This window comes from Rhea pennata, chromosome 1 (assembly GCF_028389875.1).
Source record: "Rhea pennata isolate bPtePen1 chromosome 1, bPtePen1.pri, whole genome shotgun sequence".
In the NCBI taxonomy this organism is placed as follows: domain Eukaryota; kingdom Metazoa; phylum Chordata; class Aves; order Rheiformes; family Rheidae; genus Rhea; species Rhea pennata.
The window spans coordinates 97,177,672-97,197,297 of NC_084663.1; the positions used below are offsets into that span (position 1 = coordinate 97,177,672).

At 34.9% G+C, this 19,626-nt stretch overlaps 1 protein-coding gene across 3 annotated transcripts in view; it reads right to left on the bottom strand.

Moving 5' to 3' along the window:
- Positions 1 to 19,626, bottom strand: part of CBLB (Cbl proto-oncogene B) — a 141,781-nt gene that overhangs the window by 114,254 nt on the left and 7,901 nt on the right. For all 3 annotated transcript variants that reach the window (XM_062596613.1, XM_062596627.1, XM_062596622.1), the window contains exon 3: positions 16,103 to 16,353. In XM_062596613.1, coding sequence (XP_062452597.1) covers positions 16,103 to 16,353 — 251 coding nt within the window. The remainder of the gene's footprint in view (positions 1 to 16,102; positions 16,354 to 19,626) is intronic.

The following is a 19,626-nucleotide window of genomic DNA, read 5'->3' on the forward strand; positions in this document are numbered from 1 at the left end:
AGAGAAGGAGATACAGAGAAATTATTTGCTTTTATGCAAAACCAATACATGATCAGAAGCTACTGACTATCTTATTGTATAACTGAAAGCGGAAGAATTCTGTTTACTTCATTTCATGTTTACTGTTTTTGCTAACATATTTAGGGACAGGAGAGACATAAATTCATCAGATTAAGCTTGGGTCAATCAAATCTTCATGTTTTTTCCACTTCATTCACTTTCGCCTAAAAGTTTTTGTGCTCTGTCCCCCCTCTGCCCATACCTATCACCTTTGAAAATTCCTGTTCACAGGAGTGGCAGAAAGCTAAATGTAAGATATTTCAACTCTAACTGCATCAAATACAATCCACTTACTTATAGAGGGGAGGAAGTATACTATTTTTTGTTTTGTTTAAGGTTTTATCGTTGTTTTGGGGGTTATTTTTAGAACTCTTCTCAATAACTTTCTCCTGCATTTTACAAATAGAATTGCAAATAAATTCGAAGCTTTTAGTATCCTACTAATACTTTGTTAGGATCAGAATAGTAAGAAAAAGTTTCTGCTCTCTGATTTGGAAAGCTGCATCAACTAGTTAACCTCCTGTGATTCATTTGCAGATTTCTCCAAACAAACTGTATGCGACAGGGCACTTACTGAAGAGCAAAGCAAAACTCTCACAGCAAGCAAGTACGTAAATTAAAATGCCAGTGTGTGGTTGTTTAAAAATGAATCTCTCTGACCATAAAACACTAACTACTCTTTGTAACACCCCTTCAAAGAGATAAAGTACTATACAAAAAGTCACTCAAACATTAATGAGATCAAAAAGAACAAAGTAAGCTTTCTGTGAAGGTCTGGTGAACACTTGGTGGAGTGACAAAATAGCAACGTACTGTAATTATTCAAAGACAAAACAGTATCGATTTAAATGCAAGTATTTGTTTGTATAGTTTTTGATGCGACAGCACTAGTACTACCTACTTCTCTCCATTGTAAGCAGAAGAAGATGTGAAGACACAACCGCAAGTGTAAAAATATGTTTTAACATCACAGTAACAAATAGCTGTGTTTGCTGACCACATTATTCCTCCTCCCCAGGAGGCCATATATTCATTTGAAATTCACAGGGGAAGCAAGCCTTGTGGGAGAAGAAACCTTGGGGATCTTTTGGCAACACTGTGATGAGAAGGGGAGGCTGATCATGAAGATGAGGCAGTACTATTGCAATGGCAGCTCTAGGGCATGTAGGACTAGCACAGAAATGAAACAAACATAGTAAGATCCTAAATATTTTTAATCTTAGTCTCCTCGAATAACTTTGTTATCATTTGGGCAAGTATTTTCCTGTCTAATCTAGCTAGTTACACTTGAATGAAGTATGTTATTAATAAAAATTTTGAAATATTAAATCCAGCCAATTTTTGGTCTTTATGAACAAAGACAAAAGGATATACAAAAACACTAAGTTATTAAATGCAGTTTGTTAAATAGTATCAAATCTATATGGAATTTAAACACCTCTCAAATTCACAGAGGGATTTCACACACTCACGGAGCTCCATATGCATCATTCTTTCAATATTATTAGATGATATCTTAAAGAATAAAGGTCTAGAATAAATTTGATTTTGTTTGAGTTTACTGCAAACTGCTTCTATTTTTGTTGTGAAGGGTTCAAAAGAAATGCATGTAAATATGACCACTGGCATCTGACAAATGAAGATTACATTTAGTCAGGTGCCCATACAGTCCTGTGTTAGGGAAGAAAAAAAAAGACAGAATTTATTTGCATCTGCAAATAAATTAAGTAAACACTCAAATCTTGCAGACAGAGAAAGTGAGGACACAGACTACTGGAGTTTTACAAGATCATATGAAATTCACAATTTTCATCCTGCAGTCAGAGAGACTCAGAGCAGAACACACTGCTTTACAACAATCTATGCACAATTATGTTCTCTAAATTAGAGTTTTACACAAGATTTAATGCCTTAGTGACTTGCAGAATACATTACAGTCATACAATTTTCCTGAGCTAATTTTAAAGGAAACTGACCTCTGCTGGCTACCCGACTACATCCAGGTCCAGATCACTGCCTAAGTTGCCATTAAGAAACATTTAAGCACTCTTGCAACCATGTTACTGAAATGGTTCTACCCTTCCCTCCTTCCTTTCCTCACTCCTGCCCTCACCAAAACAAAACAAAACAAAAAGAACCCCACCACCAAAAAGAAGCAGGCCATAGAATCATAGAACGGTAAGGTTGGAAGGGACCTCTGGAGATCATATAGTCCAACCCTCAGCATAGCCCCATAGGGGGGCTGAACCCTCAACCTTGGCATTAGCAGCACCACGCTCTAACCAACTGAGCTAAACCTAACCATGAGGTTATGTTACTGTTTGCTTCAGGATTTACTCTCTTGAGCTCGTGGGCATCTCAGCTTTTGGAATGTTTAGGTTCATTGTTCACCATTGCCAAAGTTTTAGGGTTTGAGAGATTCCTTGTAGTTTTTTGGGTTTTGGTTGGTTGGCTAGTACAGAGAGGAGTAGTATTCCAGTAGAGGGTTTAGAATAGGAACAGGAAGTTTCATTACGCTTTGATAAATTTCATGCTCTTGTAGATTCCATATTCCTTTGCAATGGCTATCTATATCAATAGATATTTTCTAAAGTGAGGCACAAAAATGAAATAAAGAAGTTAATTTGCGTATATCTACTGTTCATTATGCAAATTTACTGATATTTTTCACATTTAGATCCTCTCAAGAGGTTCAAGCGAGATGCAAAATAATGGTTAGAAGAACAACATATTGCTGCAGGAATGTGGGACAAACTATCTGGATGTTCTAACATGGCCACTAGAGCTGCACAACAGAGCTGGTTTTACACCGATGTCCTGCTCACCCATCTTTTCTGTCAGTGATATTCTGAGAATTCATTTCCAGTGGTGACAATCCTGAACCAAGATTTCAAAACTTGGAAGAATTTTGATTTGCTTATATTCTGATTGCAGTTTTGTCTACCTAGCCTGCTGCTCTGAAACATGGGCCTATATATAAAACCACTTGTCATCAAGATAAAGGATTTTAGATGGCATTCAAACAAACAGTGCTGAAATCTTATTCATTCAAAATAAAATCACTAATGCAGCAAGTATAATCACGCAAATGTAATTCCAAATGTGGTGCATAACTAAGTGTTAAGTATGGTGATTTTAAAAATCTAGTCTGAACTCTGCTTCTACACTGCCACCCACATACATTACAGAACCAGCATGTCCTATCACATTATTTGCCTTGCTGCATGTATTAATCAAGATAGCTCCTGGATTAGGGAAAGGATTCCATCAAGACAACATTAAACATTTGGGGAATATGGTTTAAGACTACAGAAAAACCCTCACAGATTTACTGCATTTTTAAGTATATAAAAAGAATAATTTGAATTATAAGAGAGACATCAATAAATTCCAGACTGTTACAGTGATAGAAAGTGTCTCATTATCAGCAGACAAAAACTCCAGAAATTCCAGAAACTGGAAGTCCCTTATACTTGAACAAAACTGTTAGAAAACCATCAGTCTTTCATTAGAATAGGTGACGTCACGGTGATGACACAATTCCAATCACTAAAACAAGTTCGGTACTACTCAAAAGAAATACTTGCTTATTCATTCGCACAGCTTATTTCAACAAATTCAGAAGCTGAGTATACAACAGAAAATTATGTTTTATAGTGCTTTTTAGTCACATGTATCCTCCCAAAGCACTCAGTACAATAGGTAGCTCACTAGCAGGAATCTTTTGCACAGTGACATTGTTATGGTCAACTCAACCTAAAGAAATGTTTAGGAAATTAGAATGCAGATATTGCAACTGGAACTAGGGAAGATGACCAAGCCAAAAGCCTTCTTTTACTGAGAATCTCTTACAATTCTTCAAAATGAGCAGCATCTTTCATAGCTTTGGTTCAGATAACGATAATGAACTGATTTAGAGTTAAAAGTCTGACTACCATGACACCACCCCCTAGTGACCTCCCATTCAGTCTGTGAATCCATCTAATTAAATTTGGCTTTTTGCATTCACCTGACAAAATTCACACTTGAAAGCTAGGATGGTTGTGACTGCGTGTAAAGTATCAACACAGAGCCAACTTTCATAAGCAAGCTAAAACAGGGCTCTTAAAATAGAGAATTATTCTGGAAATGCTGACACATCTTTAGCACTGTGAGTGGGCGCCAATATAATACACACATTGTGTACACATATGTTGCTGTCTTCCTGGGAAGCTTAACTGAAAGCCCACATGGTTGATGTGGGACAGCAGGAATGCCTCTTTGAAAGCACTCATCCTGCTTGTTCATAGTATCCAAAATGAATCTCCAAGGCATATGGTAGAATTACACTGTTTCACAAAACAGTGTGTATGACGGTTAACAATCCTTCTGAACCAAAACTACCCTCGATACTTCAAGAAGAAAACCATGCTGTTGACAAAACTAAGGCACACAAATCTTAAACTTTTAAAATAAGTATAAAATGATAGAATTTTCCAGGCAGTCAACACAGTTTAATAAATTGAGTTGCATCCATTAAAAAAAGGACTTATTTTTAGTTGTCTTTGTTTTTGCTAAATCACACACCCACGATAGAGGGTCAGACTCCCAGAAGAATAATGAAACAACAGACCATCTGCTGCTACATAAAGCAAGCTGAAAAGCCAGGAATATAATATATGGGAGCCCTATTGAATTACCTTTACAATTCCTTTCCCAACAGAATCTTATCATAACTAAGCTTTAAAAACAAAAAAGGTTATATGAGCTTCCAGGCATAAATACACAAGATAAAGCAGGACACTGTACACCCTTCAGAAAAATTTGATTTTCTTACGTCATCAACTCTAATCCATGCACAGAAGTTTCAATGACGAATATTATTCCTCATGTTTATGTGGCAAATCATTGGCATTTGTGGACCACCACTGCCAGACTACAAAAGGATATTACAGGTATCATAAATACCAGCTCCATAGATACTGACAACTTCAGTGTCTTCACAGCTGTCAGCTGATTGTACCCTCAGGTTTCTCCCCTGCCCTCTCCTCTCCAGCTTGTTTGTGTATATCTAGCTTAAAGCAGTTAGAACTCCTCATGAGCCGAAAAACAAGTACGAACAAGTAATTGCCTAAAGAAAGTACTGCCATGGAAAGATCTTCTGGAGAATAAAGGATTACCTGAAAAAGAAATGCACATAAACAGAGGAACAGTACATATATACTTCTTCTGTCAGCTGTCCATAAATTCAGCCTCAGATTGCTGTACCAGGTAAGATTCTTCTCTTCCATTACTTTGGCATGTTTTAGCCACTATGTAACTTGCACCACCTTATGACAGATGCTCCGAGGGGGGGTAGGGTGGGGTGTCTTCTTTTGTTGCTTTATGTTGCATATGCTTTATGTAAATATTTAAACATTCCTTCTTTCCTTAATACTTTCACAGTTTATTTCTTCCCCAGCTATCATCTTTCTAGTAGTTAGCTGGTTAGGCTTATAGGTTCCAAGAAATTACTTACGACAAAAATCTTCTCAGTCATCCACTCTAGTTAAACTCTGCTTTCCCAGAAATCACAAAGGACTGCCTTTTTTAAAAAAATATTCAACGCTGTCCTATGTCACAATCCTATAAAAAACATACTTAAATATATTAATAAACTCTGCTTATCTTTTATGTTGTCCATTACAGCTTAACACTAGTAGTGCTAAATTCATACACCACAAATATAAGAAAAATTAAAATCACTTAAGCCTTTCAGGAGAGCATTTTGTACGGACGCTTTCTTCAAGCCACTAAAAAGCTGCTACCTGGTGTCGAAATGACCCCCTGCAGCGGAACTTTACTGAAGATTAATTCAAAGTGCCTGCCTAGGCCTGACTTTTTCTAGAATGTCTACCACAGCTCTCACTCTAGATCTTTGCCCTCACAGAAGAGATCCCACCCACTGCTTTTTTCTTCCCAGTAGAAGTGGAATAATGAGACAAAACAAACAACCCTTTCTCAGTGGGACCTAGACTATTAGATAAGGCAAGATTCCTTTTATGCGATCATTACCGGTCTGCCAGACAGATATGTGTGTAGTTAATGAAACTACATATGCATGGACTGGAGGACAGCTGTGTACCAACTGGGTCACCAGTGAACCATACTACTGAGCACCTCCCAGATGAGCACCGTCTTTTTACATTACTGTGCTCTGTAAGTGATTAGAGCCCATTGCTCATAGGGCATTAATTATAGAGATTAACAGTAAAGGGAAACACATGAACAGGATGTTACTTACTTTTTTTTTTTTTTTTGCTTTGAATTTTTACATACTAGCTAAAGCTATGAATTATGGAGTAAGAACAAAATAAGATAATTTTAGTCTTTGAATCTGCTGTTTTAAAGAAGTCCATTTTAAAAGAGTATATGGGGGGGAAGAATTTCAGCCTGATGACACACAACTTCCTCGGTAAGACAAAAAAAAAAATGAGTAACAAATATGCCATATTATTTTATGTATTTTTTCCAATTGCAGCACTGAACATGCGTCATTAAGTTGTAAAAACACTGAAGCACTGGCCACTGAGAAGGGGCTGTCACTAAGACACAGTCATGAAGTGGATTAAAAAAATTCATATGAAGTTAGACCAGACAGAGGCTTTTATCAGCAGTCCTGCCATCCCACATTACTCTGTTAGTACTATAGCCAAATAGCATAGGACTCTAAATGCTATCCTTTATTCCAGGAAAACCTGAAATTGCTGCACAACAAATTAAACATCATGATACTTAACAGATACAAAATATCCATGACAAGCAAAGATAACCAGTAAAACAGTAACTTAACTGGAAATAAAACATAGGTATGCAGAGCCTCTGTTCTAACAATAATACCAATACAGTCTGTTATTTAGGATCCATTCTGTCATGGCATTGTCAGAGTAACATACTAACTAAATATATACTCTTCAGATTTAATAGCTGAAAGCTAGGATAGTATTTCACTACGAAATACTAGTCGTCTTTAATATTTTAAAAACAAATACTCGGAAATACAGAAAACAATGAAAAGTTGAATTATAACACAGACATATCTTGTATTACTAATATATTAAAGTAGCAGATGTTTGTAATAATGATTGCCATCACTATTTTAATGACAAATATAATAGCTGGAACACAAGCTCAAGAGGTTTGTGACATCAGTCTTCAATTCAGACTTTTTGTAGTAGATTATATATTTTCACTATGACAATCATAAGTGCTTTCAAATTCTTTGTTGTTGTGATGTATCTGATGCTGTAAATATTCCATGCCACTTGCACAGTTCTACTCTTAATTGTTTTGAAGGAAGAAGTTTTATATCATATTTACTGGAACTTTCAACCAGGAGTTTTCAAAAATTTTTGATTTCTCTTCTTCTGTCAAAAATAAACTTTCTCCAAAAATAAGAAGTGTGCACATCGAGTTTGATATTAAAAAGACTAAATAAACTAGTTATATTATCATTTAACTTAAATAAAAGTTATGAGTGTAATCTACAGCCTCATGAATTAAAATGTTAACATGAAAAATCTGAAGTTGTTTCTCCTTACGTTACATACTCTCCTACACAAACTAGAGAATACTGCTGTACACTCACCTGTAAGCGTTCAACAATGACACTGTTAAAAAAAAAAATCAGACAAATTCATCTTAAAAATGTTCCTAGGTAAGAGATGTTTCATTACAGATCCTGCATTTCATACTTTCTATGAGACACATTCATAACTCAGAATCAACTCTGAGAGGAGTTCACAGAATATCATTTTAGCTAACCATTTTCCATTGGAATAGTTTGACAACAGATGCTATTAAGTTTGTCTGTCTTGAATTAATGCCCTTTAACTCATAATGGGAACATTTTTTCTCACGCAGTCATTTTTAAACAATACAGTACAGCCAAAAATGCCCTATTTTAAGGGCAGTAACTAACAAATGAGTGTATCACCTTTTCAAATGTTACGAGTACTCCTGATACACAGATAAAGGTTTTCAAGTCTTCTATAGGGCAAAAAATGAGATTAGGAAAAGCCTGTAAGATACCATTGAGGTCTGGCATACAAAAAAGAAACAAATTAAGTTTACTAAAATGTTTCTTGATTCTTAGAGTAGACAAATCTAGAATTTCTAACAGGAAAACCCTCCTTGCAAGTTGAGGACCGATCACATATTTTTTAGTAGCTTCAAGTTCTTTATATAAGTTAGTCAAGAGATATAAGAAAGAAGATTACTGGGTCCCAGATATAACTAATTAGGCTCCTTAAGAGACACTTACTGCACCCACTCGTTAAACCACCCATAGATTCTTTTCTTTTTGCACTAAGTGCCCAGGGTCTAATCCTGCAATGTGCCAAATACTCCCTCAAAGATTTTAGATATCCTCTACTTCAAATCATATCAATACAAACAGTTGCTGTGCAATACTTTGACATCACTGGCTTTCTTGAGCTCCAACCCAATCAATGCAGAGATGATAAGACTGCCATAGCTTATTATTTAGTATTTGTCCCTATCAGGAAGCAAATTTACATTACACAAGGTAGATGCAAAACTAATGCTAGGATTTAAAATGAGATATGGCTATAGATTTTGTATCTTTATAAACATCTGTTTAGTATCACAGACAGAAAATAATTTTTGAGGTTTTAACTATTACTACTGATAACTTCACGTAAGTATTGCGGAATAATCTACATGCACATTTTTGCTACAGAAGATAAGAATCATTTTCCTATATATTGTCGCTTTCTCAACAGAAATAGTTTCATTTCTTTATCTTAGGGGAAGGAAGACAATGCTTTGTGAGCTCTTCTCCAATACTGTCACATAGTAGAGGAAAAAAAAAATAAATTACTTTACGTAAATATTTTTCTCTCCATGTACATTCACAGAGCTTGCCCAGGATCAACTAATAACAGTAAGAGACTAACTCATCAAGTGGGCTTTACAAGTTCACAGTGGAATCCTGGCATACACAATGCATCAGATATTAAGCTGAAATTACATCTGTGGAGCCTGACCATTCAAGAATAAAAAACTCAAGTTCCCTTTTAAGAGATTCTCTTGTACAGAGACCATGAATCCTAGCCACACAAAATTTACATTTAGCTCAATCAGCACACTACTATTGACTATAATCTTTCACTATATATTCCCAGAACGTTTGTTTCATACACATCTCCTACATTTAAGTTTCCCTTGTAGTCTATTTACAAATTAGAAGAAAAACACAGTTAAATCTACTTTTGCATCAAACATATCAGAAAAAAAGTGAAGAGAATTATGACCAATGATGACTGAAATGAACAAACATATGATTGAACTATTATTTGTTCACCATTTTTCTGAACTGCCAGAATTTTTGCTAAGTGTAAAACCAAAACATTTTTCCAATATGTGTATTCCACTTTACACAATGTAATGAATCAGGTAGTAAGCAGAGATTAAGGTTAAGATCTTCCAATATAAAACAGAATAGTTCTATCATTTTCTCATGAGAAATATGAGCAAATCATGGTGAAAGCACACCATGTTTTATCATATGCTAGAGACAAATACAAAACATTTCAATAATTAGTCCTTCAGCTTTACACTGGCTGCACTCAAAACAGAAAATTCAAAATGTATTATTTATATACATTACTACTAAGGTAAACCACACTTACTGATTTGCTTGCTCAGAAAGTTTTATTCCATATACAAGATGGCTTACCAATTTTCTTTATTTGTGTTATGCATTAAAATCATTACTCTTCTCAAACACTACTTATTGTTGGTTCTTTCTGTGTGTTATTTTGTTTTCTTTGAAGACCTGCATTCATTGCACAATCTTTCAACTCACTTTTTTCCAAATCAAGCAAACCATATTCCGGAGCTGACTTACAGAAATTGTGCTGTTAAAACATTTGAAATTGCTTGACGAAAGAATAAAGAAACATGCCAATATATTATTCTTATCAGCAGCAAGATTGTTTTCTGTCAAAGAAAGCATATCCACTTTCTGAATTAAAAACCTTGTTCCTCCAATATCTCCTAAAAATACAGCTCTACTTAAAGCTGGCAATCACAGTTTGCCCAGACATGCACAGCTGTTCCCAAATAGACACATATTGCCCCTCCTCTTTCCAACTAGATATGAATCAAGGATCTAAACCAATAGTAAGAATTTAGAAACCATTATTTTCTTATTTAAGACTTCTTGCAGTTTTAAAATCCTTGTATTTGTCCACAGTTTGAATAAATAGCTGCCTTTAGGTTATTTTGTACTAGTACTTTATTTGTTCTCATTTGGTAATATCCTCTCAGGTAGTGAAGATGATCAAAAATACTTAATTGAGAAACTGAAATATTGTCATACAACAACTGGAGTCACATAGCCTCTTTACTTTTATATTGAGAACAAGCTGTCATAACACTGCCCAACTGCTTGTAACCTCCACGTGTTCTCACCTGCCCCCTGCAACAAGAGCCTCCTTGTCAGAGAGGTCGGTTTGTCTAAATAACATTCCTTGTTTAATTTAGACTAGAACTAAAAATAGCAAATAGCTTATGGTTCACTAAATTTGCACTAAAGCTCAATTACTTATATGATTTAGGTATGCCAAACAGTTTCTTAAAACTGTTTTAGTTTACATCTGGCTTTACATAAGGCCTAAAAAACAGGGAGAAGGAGAAGAGTGAGGAAATTCTCACTGTAGCATTAAAACTTCCTAAAAAAACTCACTGCATTTCTTCCTCCCACACAACCTCATCCAGTCAGTCACATATACTTTTTTCTCTGAAGAAGCCTCTTTATTCTAATACACCTATAGCCAAATTCCACTCCCAGTTATGACATTTTAAGGTTGTTAATGTTTATGCTGAAAGAGAAAATGTTCCATCTCTTTTATGGACAGCACAAGAGTTGAAGTAATGAGTCAACTCTCAGAAAGACTATTGAGATAAGGACTATTAAGCTTATTTTCCTAAAAATCTACTGAGAAGACCATCTAAAAAACACACAAATAAATACGTGAGAGTAAAGTGCTAGGTTCTTTTGCCTCGACTCCTACAAGCTTAGAATAAAGTTGTCAATATATCTGATCTTTAAAATATGTTAACATAGCTTTAGTATAAGGGTTAACAGATCACAACAGAACAAACCAGCAGTACTTTGAACCAAAGCATTCAAATCACAATTCACTAAAGATAAAAATAAATAAATAAAATGCTTGGAAAATGGGACAAATCAGAGGAATCTGAATAGGTGCTAGTAACATTCACCACAAGGCGACAAATTCAAATCTAGCCCACTCTGTTGAATGTTACCATCCTTACCCCTCAACAGGTACAGTTGTCTACATGCATCCTTTTCTGAATCTGTTCATTCTACTTGTCCAATAATCAGCCAAAGTAATCTTACCTTGTCCAAATAAAACTGTCCTGAATTAAAAATATACTTTTCCTTGCTGTTCTTCCAATCAACAAAATCTCCCCTTTGCAAACATAAACAACTTACCAGGCTAGGCTACCTTACAAACATTGTAACTTTCTGTAAATAAACAGCTACTTTCTGGTGCAACATGAGGTAATTCAAAGCAAGAGGGTAAGCTACCTTACACTTACCACAGGACAAAAGTACACAATTGGTTGTTACTGCATTGCAGCTGGTATAATACAAGTCCACAGCAATGCTCACCTTTAACTTCTAAATGAGTCTGTACAGAATAAGGAGGGTATGGGCCAGAAAAATCAGTATTAGAAAGGTCTCTATTGAGAATGCTGTGTACTTTGATGGGTCAGCTCAGTGATTTAATTAAAAAAAAAAAAAAAAAAAAAGACTGTTCTCAGCTGTCAATACAGACCGAGGGAGGAGAAATGGATATATACACTTTATAAATACACTAATGATTCACAGCTTTGTATGGCAAGGAACTACATGAACAGTAACAAAGGAGAATCTGATCTATCACATGAAGCACAGGTGTAAGACCTTCCTAGAAGGCACACAGAATGCAAGAATTCTGGGCTAACTGAAGTACTTAAGCAAGCTGTAAAATCAAGGAGTACAAAATTTCAGTCAAGATACAAAATGCCTAAATAAGCAAGAGTTTAGCAAGACTTTCTGAGCAGAAACAGGAATGGTTCTATGATTTCCTTGAAGGACTTCCTTAACTCTATTTCCCTACATACACTCCTTTTATTTCTTCATCCCCAAAACAGCCTCAGCTCTTCCCTTTCCACCTTCACTTCTGTTGCACGCTACCTAAGAAATACTGACCTTTCATGTGATTCTCCTCTTTGACTTTTGCAATGCTATTTGCAACTGAGCAGCCAACTAATTTTGGCTGAACCATGTATGCACCACTTAACGAATTTATAACTGGTATACACATTGACTTTATACTTTTCTTCTTCTCCTCATATATGAGACATACAGCACAAGGCATGCAAAATTAAAACCTATCACAAACAAGTTGTTCAAATAGAAGTTTCACCTCAGGACGCATCCTTCTAAGGACGCTATTTACAGGTAAGCAGAGGAAAGCTCAAACTCGTCTCCCATACTGAGAAACAATTATGCTAGCCTGGAAGACTACATCCAACATCTTGAAGGAATCCAAACGTAACCTACCTATTGCCATTTTATTCCTCTTCTATACTTTATATTGTAACCTATGTGCCTGATTTCTACACCTAGCTAGCATATCTGTTTGGAAAAAAAAACTGCCAGTCTACACAGTCATAATTTCTTTTTTGATGCATAATTCTGGAAAGCAGCGAGACAAATGGAAGTTTAGACTTCACAGAAACGATGCCTTCCAGCTTCAGTCTGCTTCCAAACAAACAAACAAAAAAAAAAAAAAAAAAAAAAAGAGAAAAAAAACAGACTTTCAAAGACATAAAAAAGCCATTTAAAAAGAATAGATGTACCTGACCCAGTAATTCAAATAAGATTGTGTTTATAATCTTTTAAAAATAAAATCTGCAACAAATCTACCTTACACATAGAAAAAAAAATCTCTTGCATTCAATAATATAGTTCACAGAATTTATTCAATACAATCTCTTACTTCATTAAGAAAGAGGGCTATGAAAGGACAAACATTCTACTATAGACACCATATCCAGAAGATAGATATTACTCACATACACTAAACAATTAAAACAGATTTAAGTCACATACTCTCTTTTAGAAACACCATTTAGCAAGATTCATCCTATAGAATATAGAATGACAGCATCAACCACCCTAAAACATCTATCATTGGTGTTGGCATGGAACACAGGATCGAGAGGACCACTGTTACACTATGAGCTTTCTATTTGTACATTATTTGAGTGGATCACTCGTTTGTTGTAAAGAATTTATCATGAACTTTAGCTCCCAAAGATTCTATGAATCAGAGGAGTTTAGATGTCTTCAGTGATAATGTAAATAAAAATCACCTTTATATCAGCACTGGTTCCTAAGTGTACTACTACTGTAACAAGTAAAAAGATTATTCAATAACCCTAATAGATTAAAAGCATGCCAATCAAATTCATATTGAAAACACTTTCAAAAGTAGCCTGTTTTTAATTTTCATGACCTTTTATCCAACAACCACAGAGAAACGCTAACAAAAAAACAAAACAGGAAAGCAAGATTGAAAACCACAAAAATTGGCCAGGTGTCAACATATGGGAAGCATTCGGTTTGCCTTTTTCTAAATTGACAACACTTGAATTTGACTATTTTAAAAAGATGGATTAAAAAACACTTTCAAATGACTGCTTCTATGTTTATGTTACAACCTTAAAAAACTACCTACTTAGGTCAATGGAAACTTATTTCAAAGCAAAGAAGCTAAAAATCTGACAATTTCTCTTATTAATCCACCAAGAATTAAAACGATTAAGGATATTAAAGTGTCAGAGGAAACAGATATCTAATCATACAGCTTAGCAAATGGATACACTTTCATTCAACTTTAAAGCAGGACACATACATACATAAAACACTGCCAGTAAATGAAACAGGGTACATGAAGTCATGAAGAAGATGAAAGCTTTGACTTATAATGGCACAAAGCATTAATTGCCGGGACAATGCTTCTGAATTTTCGTTTAAGTACTGCAAATCTTAGTTTCTGCTGTATGTCAGAATCAAGTTTGTATAGGAAACTTCTCAGTTTTAACACAGGAGACACAATTTCTCCAAGCTTCAAACGGCATCAGGCAGCAATAAAGCTAATGTAATTGTTGCTTTCTGAAATACAAATTCAGAGATTCTGAAGTAATTATAGGGAATCAGTGCTCTGTACTGGTATGCTTTGTTTCTAACACTTTCCAATCATCTTACAAGAATGTCTTCAGTGATAATAAACATGGTAACTGTTTTTCAAAAGCTGTCAGCTTCACAGAAGACATCATTACATCATCACTACCACCCTTATGCAGGAACTGAAGTAGGTAATTTGAGAGAAGAAAGTAACTCTAGCAACTAGATACGGTTACTAAGACACTGCTGGAATGACTATGCAGTGCCTCTGGCAGAGTTTGTTTCTGAAAAAGTGACATTGAAACTGGCTGTAATTTATTGCTAACTGATCAAAACCACAAGTAAATCTGGGGTTCATACAACATAGGGAAGTCAAAATAAAAACTGTTTACATAATGCAGTCATTCATGTCAAATTCCCCTTACCATAAAAAGTTCTCATTTCCTTTGCAATACAATGACTTCTGTACATACTGCAAATGGGTTATGAAAAGAACCACCCATTGGCTCAATGCTGAATAATTCTTCCACAAGTTCTGGTAAGAGTAAGAATGCCTCTGCAGTGAAAAACATTTCTTTACATACTTACTAAAAAAATAAAAACAGAAAATTAACAGTTATCAAGATCTTTACTTATCACTAGAATAGTTCAAACTGCACACTGCGTTCTTTTTAGGTAAATTACTCTAAATATCTTAACAGCTGGGCAGTCTTTAAATACTTTTTAAGAAGTCCTTAGATGTTAAGCAAGCTTCAGATAAGCTATCAAGCACAGTAGGACTATCATAGTATACTGATTAGCTATCATCATTTCTAAAGGTCTGGAAGGAATATTCGTCTAAATCAAACATATCAACAATGACATTTACAAGAACAAGATATTTCACTACTACTACCAACAGTTTCACCAGCTGTAAAACTATATTACAACCCTGTCTCTGAGCTCAGGTGCAGACAGAGCAGCAGGAATTCAATCCTTCACTCACTTCCTCTCCACCTCCCATTCTCCACTATCTCCTTTGAAAAGGAAAGACTCTGGAAACAGCATAATGTAACTTTTACTTCAATACATATAAAGATATAGGCACTTAGCCTCTGCCATGTGGTAAGTGCCACAACACAGAACAACTTCTGTATTCCTTTCCAAAGCAAAACTACAGATTTTGTAGAGAACTTCTTGAAACATTGTTGTAAAAATATATTATGTAACACTATCAAATATTAAAAACCTTCTTGGTCATCACCAAAGAAGTACACACAAAGCAGATTCATCCTTACTATCAGAATTGAATCACTGCAAATCAAGAATCCATCAGGTTTCTCAAAATACTTCTCAGCACAAGGCTAACATTATTATCACCATATGCTAACATCACACAATTCCTCAAAAATGTGAATATTCATTTGTTCCATTTCATCACTTGTGAAAGCACTAAGTCAATATCCATCAAGGCTTCCTCCGTTTTCAGAAGTGGGCTACAGAGGTCAAGCTCTGGACAGATAAGAGTTTCTCTATGCCAGATGAACAACTACATATTGTAAGGTTCTCTGAACAAGTAATTACAACAAAATGAATGTTTTATGAAGGAAATGGACTCAGTTTTAAAGGTCACAAAGTGACAGATAAGAGCACACAGTGGAACAAATCCAGTAAATTACTGTTTGACCTGCAGGGTCAACAAATCCAAACAATAAATATTTCTGCTCTTTAAATAATTAAAAATGTCAAAATACAATGGCCACAAACATTAAGAATGCAGACAAGCAAGACAAATCTTTTTTATATGTTACTCACCTGTCCTGTGACTGCTCCTCATACATTCTCTCTTTTCCTTCTTTGAAGAGTCTTATAGCCCGTTTTGATTTTTTCATAAGACTGTCAATGTAGATTTTAAAATATTCATTCTCACTGAGTTGTGCAAGTTTCTGGTTGTCATCATATTTGCTCAGTATAAGTCTCAAATGTTGGTAAGTGTCTGGTAAAATATCAAGTATGTAAGGTGGGCTGTTTTTCAGTTGAAGTTTTGGGTTTTGGCACAGTCTTACCTAGAAGCAAAAACAAAAGAATGTTTAAAAGAGAAGAAATAAGTTGTGGCAAAAGCTGATCTAATATCTTAAAACTCGTAGGTGCAAGCATACTTCTCCAACCATCAGGCACAAAGAATTAAATCCTACTTCAAATATATCTGGAGAAATCCCTGACGAGTCTCTATTGTCAAAGGTATATGTATTAAAAAGAAAAAAAAAAATTTTAAAGGCAAGAACCCACCACTTTTACAGAGGTTAATCCATCTTTCTCCACATTTATGTAGTTTATAGTTTGTTTTTTTTTAAGCAAGAGTGCCTTTGCTTGTCCACTATATACTATACATATTATCAAAATATAGTGAACATCAAATGTCAAAAGCAGTAATTTTGGAAGTGAACTTCCCTACAGATTTTTGAATGTCTAGTAAGAACTGATCTTACAGTTTAGCTTTTCATCAGTTAGCTCTCTCTTCTCTCTATACAACTAGGTACCTCCTTAAAAGTCACAGGAACTCAAAGCTTGAGATTTCTACACATATGACAAGGGTCTGAAGTCACTGGCTCAAAAGCTTTTAGCTAGGACAAACAGAAACTAAATCACTCATAAACAGACATTGTAATCTAGAAAACAAAATATTATAAATTTAAGTGTTTTTCAGTTCACAGTTGTAACAAAATCTTTGTGGACTTGGAATCACTATGTTTCTAAATGTTACATCAATTAATTGAATAATAAATATTAATTTAAAAAACAAGCTTCAGATGAGTTGTTGAACACCTTTATATGAGTCTAGTTTCCATTGGAAATATTTCTGGAAGGAGAAGGTACTGTTCTTGTTTCCTGACGAGCTATATATACCAGTTTAGGGCAATTATCTTCTAGCTACCTGGGTCTGTAATGTTCTGTAACAGAGTGCAAATGGATTAAAATTAACAGACAGTTTTTAAGTGCTATTGTGCTAAGCTACCCAAGCAGTGATTCTGCACTTCAACTAAAACGCTCCAGGGTAAAACACTCTGCATGTGAGTGCAGCTGTACATACGCAAATACTTATGAAAAAAATTACATCCATGTGGTATAAAGGTTTTATAGGTATCATCTTGGGATGGCCACGTTACACATTAATGACTGACATTCTTTTGAGGTAACTAACGAGGCCATAAAAACATCTTAATATTGATGAAAACAGACTCCTATTCCTACTAACATACCAACTTCAAAAAGTGCAGTATCCTGAGCACTTCCAGGTGGGGAAAAAAAAAAAAAAAAAAAAAAAAGTTTCATGTTAAATACATCTCGCTGTAAACTTGAAGCTATATTCCACTTCTACTGCTGAAACTCCTCATTTCTAGACCTACATCGTTAAGAAATTCATTACCTTAAAACTGTTGCCTATAATAGACGTTACGCATTACAAACAGCAAAGCAAGCCTATAATTGCTTCTCCTCTGGAATGAAGTGTTTACACACAAACACATTAGGCAATCGGATTTAGGGAACTGGGGTCCTCGTTAACATAGGGGGAATAGACTAAAGTCAAGCACTAACAACTTTAACAGAATACATCATTCTAACATCATTAGAACAGTGCAAATTCTTAACTATCTATAGAAATATTAAGACCATTCAAATAAAATATTTAAAACATAACATATGTAATAGCCCCTCTCACTTTACTGACCCATTGCTACTCAAAATTTTTATTATTCTTTCAGTTACTACACCAAGTAGTGGATCAGGAACCCATCTGATTAGTATTGTAAAACAGATGCACAGTCCTTCCCACAGAGAAATTTACAGTCTCAGTAGGAAACAAAAAGACAGTAGATGGACTCAGGCAAACACAAATAGATGAACACAACATTGTTCAGCATGCTGCAGTGGTTCAGTGCACTAGCAATTGTAGACATAAACAGCAAAGAAGAGTTTCAAGGTAAGCTCTAAAATAATAGCTGCTCCAAGAGTGCTCATAAAAGATTTTCTCCTAACTTAAAAGGAAAGACAAAACAAAGATGTTCGGAAATTCTCATGAGGTGAGGAAGTTTGGAATTGCAAACCTATCTGAGGGCAAAAGCCTTCCTCTGAATCCTGACTGATACAAGAAGAGATAGAGCATGAGAGAGACTGGGAGATAAATTGTTTGTATTTAATGTGATAGAGAACAAGAAAGGGTCAACATGGTCAAAGTGGTGGTTAGGAGATGCTTGCAGCAGTATTCTCAAAAAAAAAAAAACACAAAAATTGGATACAATAACATTTTTATGTGGCATTTTTATAAGGTCAGAAAAAAAGAAAGCTAAACTTACCGACAAACAAAATGGTAAGGCCTGGATGAGAGTTTTAGTGAAGTAGATGGATACAGAAGGTTTTATTTGTTAGTTAATCGTGTTTCTAAATCTCAAGGATTCTGATACAATTGTAAAAAAGAGGTCCAGGTGCCTAAGTGAGGGCAGGGTGATGGCAGCAGTCCAAAAGATCAAGGAAAGAACTAACAAGAGAGACTCAGGAGATTAAAAATTCACTTTCAGTTATGCTGAACTTAATTTGATAGCAAGAATTCTTTAAGGAGACTTTAAGAACATAAGCAAAGAATTTTACATGTGCAGACAGATCTGAAAAGCATAAATGCAGAGACATAGCTGAACTCCTTTTAGTAGCAGAATCAGAAGAAAACAAAAACTGGAATTCCACAGTTAGAAGTGAAAATAGAAGGATTACCAAAGAAACCTTTATAAAAATCACAGACATATTTTTCAACTGAATTTGTATTCTTTATGATTTCTGATTTAGTAAAAACTTGAATCAATAAAGATTGATTTGTTGCATCTGTAATTTGTTTTGGGAGCATATCCCTATCACTGACCAGGTGTTAAACATTCCAAAGCAACAAGCACAAGGGAAAATATAGCTCTAAAGAGAAAACTTTTATTCAGGAAAAAAGTCAAAGAGTACAAGTAAAGACTCCAATTATTTTAAATTGCTTACTGATCCTAACTTTTTCTATATTGTATGATCAAGAAATTGTTTCTCTTTCTGAAACCTATCTTTTCAATAAATGTCAATAAGCAGAATATGAGGTGTTTCATATATATTAGGAACTCCTTAAAAACAATGGGAATAAGCAAATTGCTCTTTTTTTTTCAACAGTTGGTCCATTCAACCATACAAAAAGGACATCCAGTTAAAAAAAAAAAAGATTTTTTTTCAGATGTTCTAGAAAGCTTAGTTTAGTCTAGCATCATCAAATACTGTCATATAAAGATCAGAACAGGATCCTGTGGTCATCATGG